This window comes from Cebus imitator, unplaced genomic scaffold (genome assembly GCF_001604975.1).
Source record: "Cebus imitator isolate Cc_AM_T3 unplaced genomic scaffold, Cebus_imitator-1.0 Scaffold37, whole genome shotgun sequence".
NCBI classification, from domain to species: domain Eukaryota; kingdom Metazoa; phylum Chordata; class Mammalia; order Primates; family Cebidae; genus Cebus; species Cebus imitator.
Window position 1 is genome coordinate 4,936,641 of NW_016107352.1, and position 13,799 is coordinate 4,950,439.

The 13,799-nt window shown below is 39.1% G+C and overlaps 1 protein-coding gene across 9 annotated transcripts in view; it reads right to left on the reverse strand.

Annotated features, from left to right (window-relative positions):
• Positions 1-13,799, reverse strand: part of COL28A1 (collagen type XXVIII alpha 1 chain) — a 207,356-nt gene that overhangs the window by 21,208 nt on the left and 172,349 nt on the right. For all 9 annotated transcript variants that reach the window (XM_037737295.1, XM_037737294.1, XM_037737293.1 and 6 more), the window contains 3 exons: positions 2,120-2,188; positions 1,371-1,451; positions 1,246-1,281 (listed from right to left, as the gene is read on the reverse strand). In XM_037737295.1, the coding sequence (XP_037593223.1) occupies positions 1,246-1,281; positions 1,371-1,451; positions 2,120-2,188 (186 nt within the window). The remainder of the gene's footprint in view (positions 1-1,245; positions 1,282-1,370; positions 1,452-2,119; positions 2,189-13,799) is intronic.

Consider the following 13,799-nt stretch of genomic DNA (forward strand, 5'->3'; position numbering starts at 1 on the left):
TATCCTGCCCTGAAACACCATCATACACCATTTTGTCTGCTCTGGACCCCCAGACCACTTCTTCTATCATAGCATTTTTCATGCCATAGGTGAGCATCCTTTGTTGTCTTTCTCTCCACCAGGCTATGTGCTCCTTCAATCCCGAGAGGTAGCCTTGCTTTCCACTATTCTCCCAGTGCCTATTTCAGAACCTGATCCAGAGTAAGGTTTACTGGATATGTTCAATAAAGGTTGGTGAAATGAATGATGAATAAATGAATGGAGAAAGGAAACCAATCCCACTCCCCATGTTGGGACAGTAGGGCAGGTATAAACACACAGGGAACATTCCTCTGCTCATTTACATACACTCTCCCCTGCTACTTTTGGGGAGAAATTGCTGCATATATAGCTACTTCATCTACTATGGGCATCTTTAGGTGTCAGACTTGTGGTGGGGAACAACAAACAGAAAAAGGCAGACAGGCCACAGAACACAACGTGCAGTTCTGTTGGTCACATGATCAGCTCTCAGCTCTTGCCTTCACCACCTGAACTACCTCTCCCTCACACTTGAACATTCCTAGCACAGTGCATCGAACCAGTCCCCCACACCATGACGCCTGGAAACGTCCAACAGGAAAAAAAAAGATCCCTGTTTTTCCTCAACTCCACAAGATGCACAGCCTTCAAATCAGAAAGGAAGAATTAGACTTTGCCTTCCCACTCGCGAGATTTTCAAGAGTCAGTTTTCTGTTCTTAATGGTGTGGGGAGAAGAATAGGAAAAAGTTTCTAGATGCTCAACAAATACCTACTGAATAATTGAATCAATACATAGACGCAATTCCAATTTTGTGATTGCTGCTCTCCTCAGGACACTTCTAAAGCAACAAGTTCAGGAAAAAAGAGCCCGCATTCTAAATTGAGATGGACCATATAAAATAAAGACATTTGGTAATTTGGCTTTTTTGAAACAGCTCACCTCCTTGTTGCCGATAACAGCAGTGTGATCATTTCTACCGAGGATCTGAGGGGAGTGGTCACACACACCCACCAGGACAAGGCCCCTGGTGTTATTTCTTCCCTCATATTCAGATTCAATTACCTCATGCATCTAAGTCAACACTAGGCTGGTAGTAGTTGCTCTCATTTAAATAGCAACTGGAATTCTGCATCCAAAAAATTCATAATTCTAAAGCTAAAGCATGAATGCAATAATTTTGCAACCACAAAACCCTCAATTACCCTCTAGAATGGATACTCACTGTAAGTCCTAGGTCTCCTTTAGGTCCTTGTAAACCCTACTTATTGGAAAAAGAGTAAAAGTCAATATATGTTGGAACCAGTTAGAGTATAAAATCATAATGAGACATTAAAAACTACTTCTTGCCTGTATTCCTGGAGATCCAGGCTCTCCAATTTCTCCTTTATCGCCTTTCTTTCCTACATCACCCTGGTCTCCGTGCTCTCCCTTTACAATAACGTAAAATCATAGGTTCAGAATGTAAATATAAAAACCAGATAAGAAAAGGTCTACAATTTTGTTTATCTGCAACTGGTATCTCTTAAAGACCTTCACTTCTTGTTCATAAAAATATAATGTTTGAAAAAAAAACTGGGGGTAATTTATTTACATGTCATCAGATACCATCCTCTAATTCATGATGAGCCAGAGGTCTCAGAGTGAAGAGACCTTAGATACAATACCATCTAATCAGCTCACCTTTCAGGACATTCAACTATTACAAAATTTACCAGGTACTTGAGTTATCTGGTATCTCCTACATAGTATGTTGTAGGATTTATTCCTTTATTAGTTATCTTCTGAGAATAAAGAAAATGAGTTTTTTTTCTTTAAATGTAAAGATGGGATCTCACTATATTGCTCAAGCTGGTCTTGAACTTCTGGCCTCAAGCAATCCCCCTGTTTCAACCTCTCAAAGAGAAGGACATTTTATAAAGTAAACCTATTTATAGGTAGAAAAAGCAATGCATAAGGATTTAATTTCAAGTAGATTTTTTTTTCTTCTGAGAGTTGTAGGGGGAGGCATGACACATATATTAGGGTTCTTCCAAAGTGAAAGTTAAGCTACTGAGATTGTAAGCCTAGGCATTTCTCTAAGATCCTGAGATACTTACCTTCTGGCCTGGGAGGCCATAGCCCATTGTGCCCTTTGGCCCTGGAAAGCCTTGTGGTCCTTGTTCCCCCTACACAGGATATGAGAAAGAGATGTTTTATTAATTTCCTACGATAGCTCAGATATTCTTTGGGTCAGAAACACACACAGTTTAAAGCTGCATTATAGTATTATCTAAATATTGGGGAAAATAGATATATAAACATATATATAAATACATATGTGTGTGTGTATGTGTATGGCTCAACGGTTTGCTAGCAAGTGTTTAACAACTAAGACTAGGATAGGAGTGAGGGCTCATTTATGCCAGTTACCTATTCTGTGGTGTAAATAACTTTCACTGTGACTTTTTTCAAGCTATGAACACATCAACCAGTTTACACATAACAGCTGCTGTTTCAGCTGTGGTAGTAAAAGTGGGTTTCCTCTTCTTTACATTTTTCCATATTTTCTGGTATGTTAAAAAACACATGTTACTGGCTGGGCACAGTGGCTCACACCTGTAATCTCAGCAGTGTGGGAGGCCAAGGCAGGTGGATCACTGGAGGTCAGGAGTTTGAGACCAGTCTGGCCAACATGGCAAAACCCCATCTCTACTAAAAATACAAAAATTAGCTTGGCATGGTGGTGTACAACTGTGGTCCTAGCTACTCAGCAGGCTGAGGCAGGATAATTGCTTGAACCCAGGAGGCGGAGGTTGCAGTGAATTGAGATCACACCACTGCACTCCAGCCTGAGCAACAAAAATGAATCTTGGTCTCAAAAAAAAAAAAAAAGAAAGAAAGAAAAGAAAAAATGTTATTTTAGTAATGGGGGGAAGAGTATATAATGGCATCCATTCACAATTAATGCCAATTTATTGTTTATGTAATTCCCCTTACACTATTAGTTCCATCTGTGATAATTTGTGGACATTCAAGGCTTGTTTGAAGGTTTCTCCATCATACTTTAACATTATTTCTTGCCCCAGCAAAACCACACAGGTTCCAAGGGGTTTCATGACGTTGAGTATGAAACAGAAACAATTACTAGCAAGTATACAAAGTCACAGTTCTAATGCTCCTTGGATCCTATACTCAATTCTTATTTGACACTGGATAATTATTAGTGATGAGTCTCTGGCAAAGACTTGAAGGATCATGGGCTCCTGGGGATTGATCTGTGGTTTTCAAAGGTATCCTGATCACCCCCACCCAGATCATTGGTGTGCTTGACAAAAATTCCATCTCCCAGGCCCAACCTCAAACCAACTAAATGAGAATCACAGGTGCCATAAGCATGCTAAAGCTTGAGAGCCACTTCTCCAGGTGGCATGATAAGATTTATGAGGCCCTCCTGGAAGGGACCACCTAGGTTTGGTTGGAGATCATTGTAACTTTGAGCATCTCAAGATCCCTGAGCCTTCTTTACCTTGTTGATTGGCTGTTAAGCTTTTTTAAATCAAATGGGCCCATTCTTTTTTAAATTGTTATAAAATATTTCAGAACAAAAATTATATAGAATAAAGTAAACACCTGTCTACCACCATGTTAAAAAATAAAATAGTGTAGATACAATTCAAACCTCTTAGGTACTCATCCCCAGTCCTATTTCCCTGAGAGAGGAAATCTCTATTTGAAATCATATTTGCCATTTGTATTCATATTTTTATGCTTTAACTACATTCCAAAATAATACATCATTTTTTTTGTTGTTTGTGTGGTTTTGTGTGTTTTTTTTGAGACAGAGTCTCCCTCTGTCACCCAGGCTGGAGTGCAGTGGCGTGATCTCAGCTCACTGAAACCTCTGCCTCCCGGGTTCAAGCGATTCTCCTGCCCCAGCCTTCAAGCCTTCTGAGTAGCTGGGGTTACAGATGCGTACCACCATGCCCAGCTAACTTTTGTATTTTTAGTAGAGATGGGGTTTCACCAGGATAGTCTCGATCTCCTGATCTCAGGTGATCTGCCCACCTCAGTCTCCCAAAGTGCTGGGATTACAGCATGAGCCACTGCACCCAGTCAGTTTTTAATATTTTAAATTTCCAACAAGTGATATATTTATGCATTCAATTTTTTTAAAAAAAATCTCAATATTATCTATTTTAAACGTATTTCTATATATATACATATACATGAGGTTCTAATTTGTTGATTTTCTCTCTGCTATATAGTATTTCATTAAATAACTGAATACAATTTATCCATTAGCCTTTTGATGACCACTTAGGTTATTTCTAATATTTCTGTATTTAAAATAATATTTTAATGAATATTCTTTTATATACCTTTGCACACTTGTACACATTCCTAGGAGGAAACTCTTACATCAGAACAAATATTGTATTAAATGGTACAAAATAAAATGAACACAAGTACTGATTCTCTGAAGTTGAACTGCCATTTCCCTCTTTCTGTGGCATAAATACTTTTTACTATGGCTGATTTCAAGCTATGAACATATCAACCTAACAGATAGCTGCTATTTCAGCTGTAAAGGTGGGTTTCATCTTCTTTACATTTTTCGATATTTTCTGGTACATTAAAAAACGCATGTTATTGGCTGGGTGCAGTGGCTCACACCTGTAATCTTAGCACTTTGGGAGGCCAAGGCAGGCGGATCAGAAGGGCTTGACTCTTCTCACACCCATCCCTAACCTCTGTGGCACATCAGCTTGACTGAACTCTAAGGTTCTTTTTATTCTCTGACAAGTGTTTCTAAACTGATTGTAGGTCTTGGGTTACAGTATTGGCTTCCCAATTCAACACCAGAGGACTTAAAACAACTTCTTTACAGTGGTCAGACTACAGAGAACTTAATTCACTCAAAGTCTTTTCACCATGGTATCTCTTGAGCCAAGCCCAAGCAGTAACATACTGGGCCCACTGGGAATGGGTAAGCAGTGTTGCACTACAGTGTCTTAGGCCCACCTAAGGAGGCTTACCCAGAAGAAGGAGTGCTTCCTCTGTTAGTTTCTTAGAGAGAATGATTAGGGATGATTGGTCTTCTGTATTCAGTTTAAAGTCAGGAGAGAATATAGTAATCCTCCTTTGCCTGCACTTTCTCTTCCCATGGTTTCACTTACCCAAAGTTAACCGTGGTTGGAAAATAAGTGAGTATAGTACAATAAGATATTTTGAGAGAGACCACATTCACATAACTTTGATGATAGTATATTGCTTATAGTTGTTCTCTTTTATTATGTTCTTGTTAATCTCCTACTGTGCCTCATTTTAAATTAAACCTTATTATAGGTATGTGTATATAGAAAGAAACATAGTATATGTAGGGTTTGGTACTATCCAAGGAGGCACTCACTGGGAATCTTGGAACATATTTTCTGCGGATAAGAAGGGACTACTGTAATCTTTTCCTACCTAGAAACTTGATGTCATTGAGAGCCTCAGAACCCTGGATAGGGATTTGTACCAGTTAAATAAGCGCTAAACATTAAGCTGACACTGGAATTACAAGACGAAAATTCAACCAAAAAAAGGAGAAGAGAAAAATTTGTCCTGTTTCCAAAGATGGCATTCCTAACACAGGTGTCATGAAGATGAATAGGCAGCAATGTGGAGATAGCACAGAACAACCTCACTATGCTCATTGCAGCCTGCTCCTGAACATGAATGTTGGCAGAGTCTGCCTACATACAGACTAGGAGCCAGCTCCCAGAGTGATATGCAGGACTGCAGACAGATACCTGCGTGAGGTTATACCGTCTTCTTCTGTTCAAATCAAAAGGAAAACATATACAAATATTATAGGAAAGATATCCTCTTAAGAAAGATGTCTTGGTAAAGTACAGTTTGGTATAAATTTGTTTTCTTAGATTTTTTGTGGAGGTGAATGAGGACGTTTTCATTCAATGAGGTACCTGGTAGAAGGTTTGAGTTGTGGGGGAACTGTGTCAGACCATGTTCCTGAGTTGGGGAGTCCAGTTGGCCAGGTATAAGAGAGATTAAAGGCTCATGGGAGAACACTAAGAGGAAATCCATGGTTGGCTTTGTCCCAACCTCAAAGGATAGAACTGTGTGATAAACAGAGGAGCTGCGACTATGGTATGATGGTGAATTATCACTGGGAGTTACAGGTTTAGACAAAGTGGATCCAGAGAAAACGCCATACCTGACAATTATTCAGATTAATTATTTCTTTTGCAACATTTCAGATTCCTACAGCAGCCAATACAGAAGGTGTCCAATAAATGTTTATGACTATCTAGCTGCCTTCATGAAATGACACAATTTCCTAAAACAGCTAAAACCTATTGGGGCTTCATAGCCATTCTCTGAGGGAAAAAAACAATCTCAGAGTAGCAAATTATCATGTTAAGATAATGTTCAGGAATTTCTTTTGCATGACTTCATAATATAAATATTTTCCATACAACTGTTAACACTATAGATGTTCCAGGCAGCTGGATTTCCCTATAACAAAGGCAGTTAGTTTTTCTTTTTAATCACTAGTTTCCCTTCAAAATACTTAAAGACTTCCTATAACTTTCAGAGTAGACTATCCAGCTAAAAGCCTTTAACAAATAAATCTACATCTGAGCTTGGCAGAGGTGAATGTTATCCAATCATACTTTAAAATGTATAAGTCTCAGGAAAATGACAAACAATGATTTGAGTGTGGGTCAGAAGCAACTGCAGGAAACAACCTATTGGAAGGTATAATTAAATTTCAAACCCTGATTAATCACTATATCACCACATTAGATGTGTCCTCCTAACAATGTGATCATTTTCATTTTTCAGATGACTGCTTGTTCTCTGGGAGATAAATTTCCAAAAATAATGCACATCTACCTGAATATTTTCATTGATTTATTTTTTGCATTACTGATACATCAGGAAACAATGGTTTTTCCTTCAAATGTTTTCTCAGTAAGGTGTGGCAAGAAAAAAAATCAAATTTATAGATGATCATAAAATGTAAAATGGACATCTGCCTTCTGCTCAGTGTGTACAAAAGAGAAAAAATGCTACTCTCATTCTTAAAACCCCAATAACAAAAAAATGAGAACTAATCTGTCAAGTCACAGCTTTTCTTGAATTATCATACAGCTATGGTTGCAGAGCAACCAGCCAATTCAGCACCTAAGGAAAGTCAAGATCCTCCAAGGAGAGACAGGCTTGGACATTCACTTACCTGGTAGAGGTGCCACATGCTATACAAGCTGGTAAGAATTCAGCTAAAATTTTTAACAAGTTGCCAAAGGCTGAGTATGGGATAGCATGAGAGGATGGGACCCCTGGGAGCTGCAGGCACAAGGGGAAATCATACCTACTCACAGACTTTTCTCAGGGAGTTTGCCAGTGCTCAAGAGAAAGACTAGGACCAGGACTAGGGTCAGGGGTAGGCTTCCCTTGTGGTGTCTACCTGGGGAGGGAAGCAGCCTGGGGAGGGAAGTGCAAACAGACTGACATGTCTCAGTCTGTTTGTGCTGCCATAACAAAATACCATAGACTGGGTTGCTTATAAACAACAGCAGATTATTTCTCACAGTCCTGGAGGCTAGAAAACCCATGATCAAGGTACTGACAAATTCAGCGTTTGGTGAGGATCCATTTCCTGGTTCATAAGTGGCACCTTCTTGCTGTGTCCTCACATGGTAGAAGGGACAAGGCAGCTCCCTGGGGCCTCCTTTATAAGGATGCTAATCCCATCCCTGGGAGCAGAGGTGACCTGATCACCTCCGCAAGGCCCCACTTCCTAACACGATGGCCGATGGCCGTGTGAGTTAGGATTTCAACATGTGAATTTGGGGACCATATGAATTTTCAAACCATATTCTGTTTCCTTTTGAAGGAAACTGCATAAACCTTGCAAGAATGAATCCTGGGCCCAGATCTTTAGAGATGCCCTACTACTTGCAAAGGGTCAGGAAACCAGGCCCAGACCATCAGAGGCCTCCTTCTATGAGTTTGCTGGAACCCATAAAACTATACACTAAAAAGGGTAAATTTTACCACATATAAATAATCCTTTACTAAAGAATAAAACAATTCTTTAAAATATTATAAAGAACTAATTGAACACTTGGCAAAATTTAAGCAAGTTCTATACATAAAACAGTTTTGTATCAATGATAATTTTCTAATGTTTATCATTGTACGGTGCTATATAAGAGAATGTGCTTGTCTGCAGCAAAAATACTTGTGCATTAGGGGTAAATGGGCACCATATCTGTATTTTACTCTCAAATGTTTCAGAAAAATAACATGACACATACATATACGTATACACAATGTTTGATACAGCAAACATGGTAATATTAACATTTAGAGAATCTGGGTAAAGGATGTATAAGAATTCTTTGTATTATCTTTGCAACTTTTTTTGCAAATCTGAAATTATTTCAAAATAAAAGTTTAAGTTTAATATATAAAGTGAATGAATGATGTACCAAATGATTGCAAAAAGATGTCATCTATCACTGCTGCAGCAGCTAAAGCATATGAGTATACGGGTACTTTGCCTACTCAAAGTTTGGCAGCCCAAAGGCAAAAAGAACATCGAAAGGCCCAAAACAAAGATGCAGGTGTGGATTTCTCCCTAAGCAGAGACAGCTTTTGTTATTTGAATTCAGGAGGCTTCTACTGCTACCAGAAGCTTCTATATTTCCCTAGAATTTATATTCATACCAATTTCAGTTCAATCTTTTAAACCAGCAGTATTGTCCAATTGGACACAGATAGTTTACAGGTCTGATGCTGGCTGTCTACCCTCAGCTTGTGACTTCCATCTACACAGGGATAAATAAATGCTAACAGAGAAATAGGATATCAGGGCTGGATTGCAAGAAAAGGAATCTTTTCCCTTCCTGTTCGAGTTCACGCCTTCCCAAGGTTTCTGTCATCTCATATGTAATAATAGAGGTAATTATTTATAACACACCACTTATTTCTAAGAAGAGATATGTATTTTACATTTACAAAACTGTACTAGGAGGTTCACTCTTAAGGAACAAAAGAAATGAGCTGTTCTTGGATTTCGGCACTTGCTCATTGCCTCAGACTGAAATGCGGAAGGTGAGAGGAAAAGACAGCTGTGGGCTGGGCATGGTGGCTTACACCTGTAATGCCAGTACTTTGGGAGCTTGAGGTGGAAGAATCACTTGAGGCCAGGAGTTTGAGACTAGCCTGGCCAACATGGCATACTCCTGTAGTTCCAGCTACTTGGGAGACTGAGCCAAGAGAATCGCTTGAACTCAGGAGATGGAGTGCTGCAGTGAGCTGAGGTCATGCCACTGCACTTCAGCCTGGGCAACAGGCTTTAAAAAACAAACAAAAAAAAAACAGCTATAGTACCTGAATGGGATTTTGGCCTAAACCCAGGCTTAATTGAGTGAAAACATTTCACCTTTTAATCTTTCATCTGTGTACTCTTTTCATTTTACTGTTAAGTTGCTTTCTTCCTTATCATTTTCCAACTTGTGAGAAAAGAAAAAAGCTAAAGTCAATAATATTAGAAGGTGTCCAATGGCCAGTATTTCCAGTTCAAACAGAAGCTTGGGTTTCTTCTCCATCAAGATTTGCAGTCTGGTCTGATAAATCATAGAGACCTGGTTACACATTACAAACAAATGAAACTTCTGGCTAACCCTCAGTTATAGGTCAATTGAAACGTGCTTGGTTGAGTGCACTTGCAGTAAAAGCTCTGGGAAGAGGAAGCATTTTACTTTAGTACAAAGTAATCATGCAACCATATTAAAAGTTTAAACCCATCCCCATTACTTTTTCATGTCTCCAAAACATCCTAGAATAAATAATTTTACCATTCTTTCCTCTACTTCTCTTCTAGGTTGCCTGTCCTCTTTTCTGATTACAGTATTGCTCATTAGGAACCAGGGGAAGTGTATATTTTGCAACTGGGAGTAAAAGCCTTCTGCTAGCTCAAATAAAAATGCCAGTATTAAGATGTTGACTTAGTGGATTAATGGTAGTTAATAAGATGAAATGACCTACCTGAATAGTCAAGTAGCATTTGGCCTGGAATCCAGGAACTACCTTTGTGTTGAAAGGGATTGTTTTCTGCTTTGTGAGTACAGCTAATTCACTTGAAAAGAAAAATGTACTTTCTCCTTTGTAGTACATAAAATTGTACATATTGATAAAAGGAGCTTATCTAGAGACCCCCTAGAGCAATCCACTGGTCTGCCATTTGGGTATTGATCTCCTTCTGCCTGAAGTTCTGATCCTAATTCTCCTATTGTAACTAGCAACTGCCATTTATTGTGTGCCTATGTGCAAAGGACTGAGCTAATATACTTATTTAATTTTTGTGATAACCCTGGAAGCAAGTATAGACATGACAAAACCAAGGCTTTACTAATGCTTTCACTCGAATACAAAACTGACAGTCCCTCTGAACAAAGGTTTTGCTGGTTTTCATTCCCCTATACTATCTTGCTGTAGAGTAGAAGCCAGGCAGTTTCCCTTTCTCTAACTTGATAATCAATAGTTTCCAGTTTCTTAAAATCACTTTCCTTTGTGGAACTGAATTCCTCTAACTTAATGTCCCATTTTGATATGTTAACATTCTCTAACGGGACTAAGACAGCCTAATGCTTGTTCAATAAAGCACCCTATTTGGTTGGGAACGGAATCAATGAGTAAGTTACTTGTTATCAGACAAGCCATTTGCTGAAGTGCAGTCCTGGCTCATTTGGTACCTGGCCAGAATACAATCCTGATGGGCTTAATGGAACAAAAACATGGCTTCATTATATTTGATTTTCATTTAAACGGTGATCTAGTCCCATTGTGTCTGGTGAGAGGCAGAGAAATAGTTGACTTTTTATAGATTCAGGGACTGATTTTGAGTCTGTTCCTAAAAACAGTTTAAAACCTGCACCTTTTGTATCACTTCCCCTCTCTCCGTGGCCCTCAATAAAGGGCTTTTGTTAATAACCTAAGAACGGTCCGCCATGTATCGCAAAGGTTTTCAGAAAAGCTACCATGAAAATGTCCATGTGCTGGATCAAGATGCTCCTGCCATTAATACTGATGGCTGTATCAGTTTTCTATTGCCACTGTAATGAATTGTCATGAATTTAGAGGTATTCTGTCTCAGTTCTGGAAGTCAGAAGTCTGAAATTAGTTTCACTGGGCTAAAGTCAAGGTGTCAACAGGGCTGGTTTTCTCTAGAGGCCGTAAGGAGAGAATCTACTTTCTTTATTTTTCAGCCTTTGGTGGCCACCTATATTCTACAGCTTCCCTCCATCTTCCTGCGCTCCAGTCTGTTTCCATCACCACACTGCCTCTTTCACAGTCTCTTCTCCTGCTGCCTTTCTCTTATAAAGGACACTTCGGCCTTATATTCAGGACCCACCCAGATAATCCAGGATAATCTCCCCAGTTCAAGATTCCTTCTGCCATTTAAGGTAATATGTACTAATTCCAGGGATTCAGATGTGGACATCTTTGAGAACCATTATTCAGCTTAGCACAGTGGCTTTTGCTCTATTTATGTAAAAAAAAAAAAAGTAAGAGAATAATTATATTATCTGTAATTTACCTTAATACACTTCCATTTACATCATATCATGAATATGTATATGTGCAAGTTAACTTAATTTGCACTCTAGAGGTGCTGAGTTAACACTCGAAATAGTGTATTCAGTAGTCTGTACTTCTCAGGCATGTGCTTTAACTATTGCTATCTGGATTTGCTCTAGAGGGATAAGAAAAACAATTTATCTTTGGTAAAATAAGAAGTGTTTAAGACGTGGTAGCTAGAAATGTTGTACAGGTACCTTGACCCCTGCACAAATTGGTCATAAGAGTGAGGTACACCCACCAGCCAAATAGTGCACCTAATTCTTCAGCTTTATTCAGAACAAGTGCCTCCTACTCTTATCCCATGATGAAGAATCCCTTCATCTGATGTGACTAAAAGGTAAATCGATCCTGTCATGAGAATATTATTGCATTTGCCTCAGAGTGTTCATTTTATGCAAAGTGCTTTAAAAAACATAGAATTGGAACTTTGACCAGTCTTAGTAAAACTGTTTATGCCTGCTTATAATAAATAGCTGAACACAGGATAGAATTCTGTCTGAAATTTGTTTTAATTGAAACATGCCACCTGATAGCAAAGTTGTCTAAGAGGAAGCAGGTACTCTTTCTGAATTCTATTCTTCAGAGGCCATTCTTCTGATAGTCATCAAACAGAATCTAACAAATTATAAATATCAAAATTGGCTTAGCTCAGCATTCAATACTTACAGTCAAATGTTCTCCATTTGGAGATTGTTTCCTGTAATCATTTTCTTAAACTTTTAGCTCTTGCTTCCATTTTTCTGTATATAACCACCAGCAGATGATAAAGTGATTGGACAAGTAGCAAAGGAATATTTGCCAATAATCTCAGCAACAGTCAAGCCACTTAACTATGTTGATTGCTTCATGGACACATGCTCACAATTTTGATGTTCTAACCAATTCATAGAATTTAGTGGTGTTTTCTGACAATAAAATTGTTCCTAGTTTAAATACTAGAGTTAAATACATGGATAGGTCATAGTGCAAAGGGTGCCATGGTTTTGAGGGGCTTTTCCAGCTGGACTCAGTTGCATACATTAACTTGTCCTGCCCTCCTTTCTAAGCAGCTGTCCATAAAACCTGCCAAATTTCATGAATGCCTCACACGGCATTTGAATATACTCACACCACAAGTGATAAATACAGGGAGACAGGGTTGGCATTATGCCAGTTGACTCTGCTAGAGACAAGGACATCTGGAATGCTCTCTTTGCTGGCCATCTGCACGATGCCATCTCCTTGTCCCCCTGGGTGTTTAGTGGTTTGTGTGTTTAGCTGTCAGTTTGCCTGTAACTACGCTGATGCCTGTGTTGGTGCTCCCCGTATCCTCAAGGTAGGTTTCTGCGAGGGTCCCTTACTTTTACCTTCATGTTATCCTTAGCAATCGTGTCTACTTCTATGACTTTAGTGGTGACCCTATTGGGCTAATCTCCAATTCTCTAGTCTCCAGTCTTAGCCCCGTCTCTTAGATCCAGGCCCAACTTCTTATCTACTTTTTATAGTTTTCCACATGCTAGCCATTTCAGAACCAAATACATCAAATACACCCCAGCCACATCTGCTTTTCACTCTTGGCTTTCCCTTCTCCACTCACATACCTCAGTCTCCAGGCTCAGGATTTTCTTTGTGTTCTGGCCTCTGTGCTTCCTAAACACCCTCATCCAGTCTGTGGGCAAGTCTCAGCTTCCCAAACACATCCAAGAAGTCTTTTGTTTATCTGCCCTCACCCCAGCCAAGAGTGATATTTTCCATATCATCCCATACCTTTCTTATAGCATTTGTCTCATAACAGGCTTGGATGCTCACAACCTATGTGTCCTACTTATCGTAAACTCCCAAGGTGGAGGCACTTCTCCTTATTAGCCTTTCTACCTTCTGAGTGCCTATTTCAGGGCCCTGCATATTGTTCTGAGTTAGAGAGAGTGGATGTGGAGGTTGGCTATCTTTTTGGTAGAAGTTACCTAGAGATTATGGATCCTAAATTTTGTTTTGTTTAGCCTAGGTTCCTCTCAGGATGATAGAAAGCAAATTTCATAACAAACTTTTGGGGTTCAACATGGAAAAGAAATTATAAAATAGAGATGCATGGAAAAATACCATCCAATAATTCAATTACACGGGTCAATTGAAAGAAAGGTTTACAACCAGATTCTC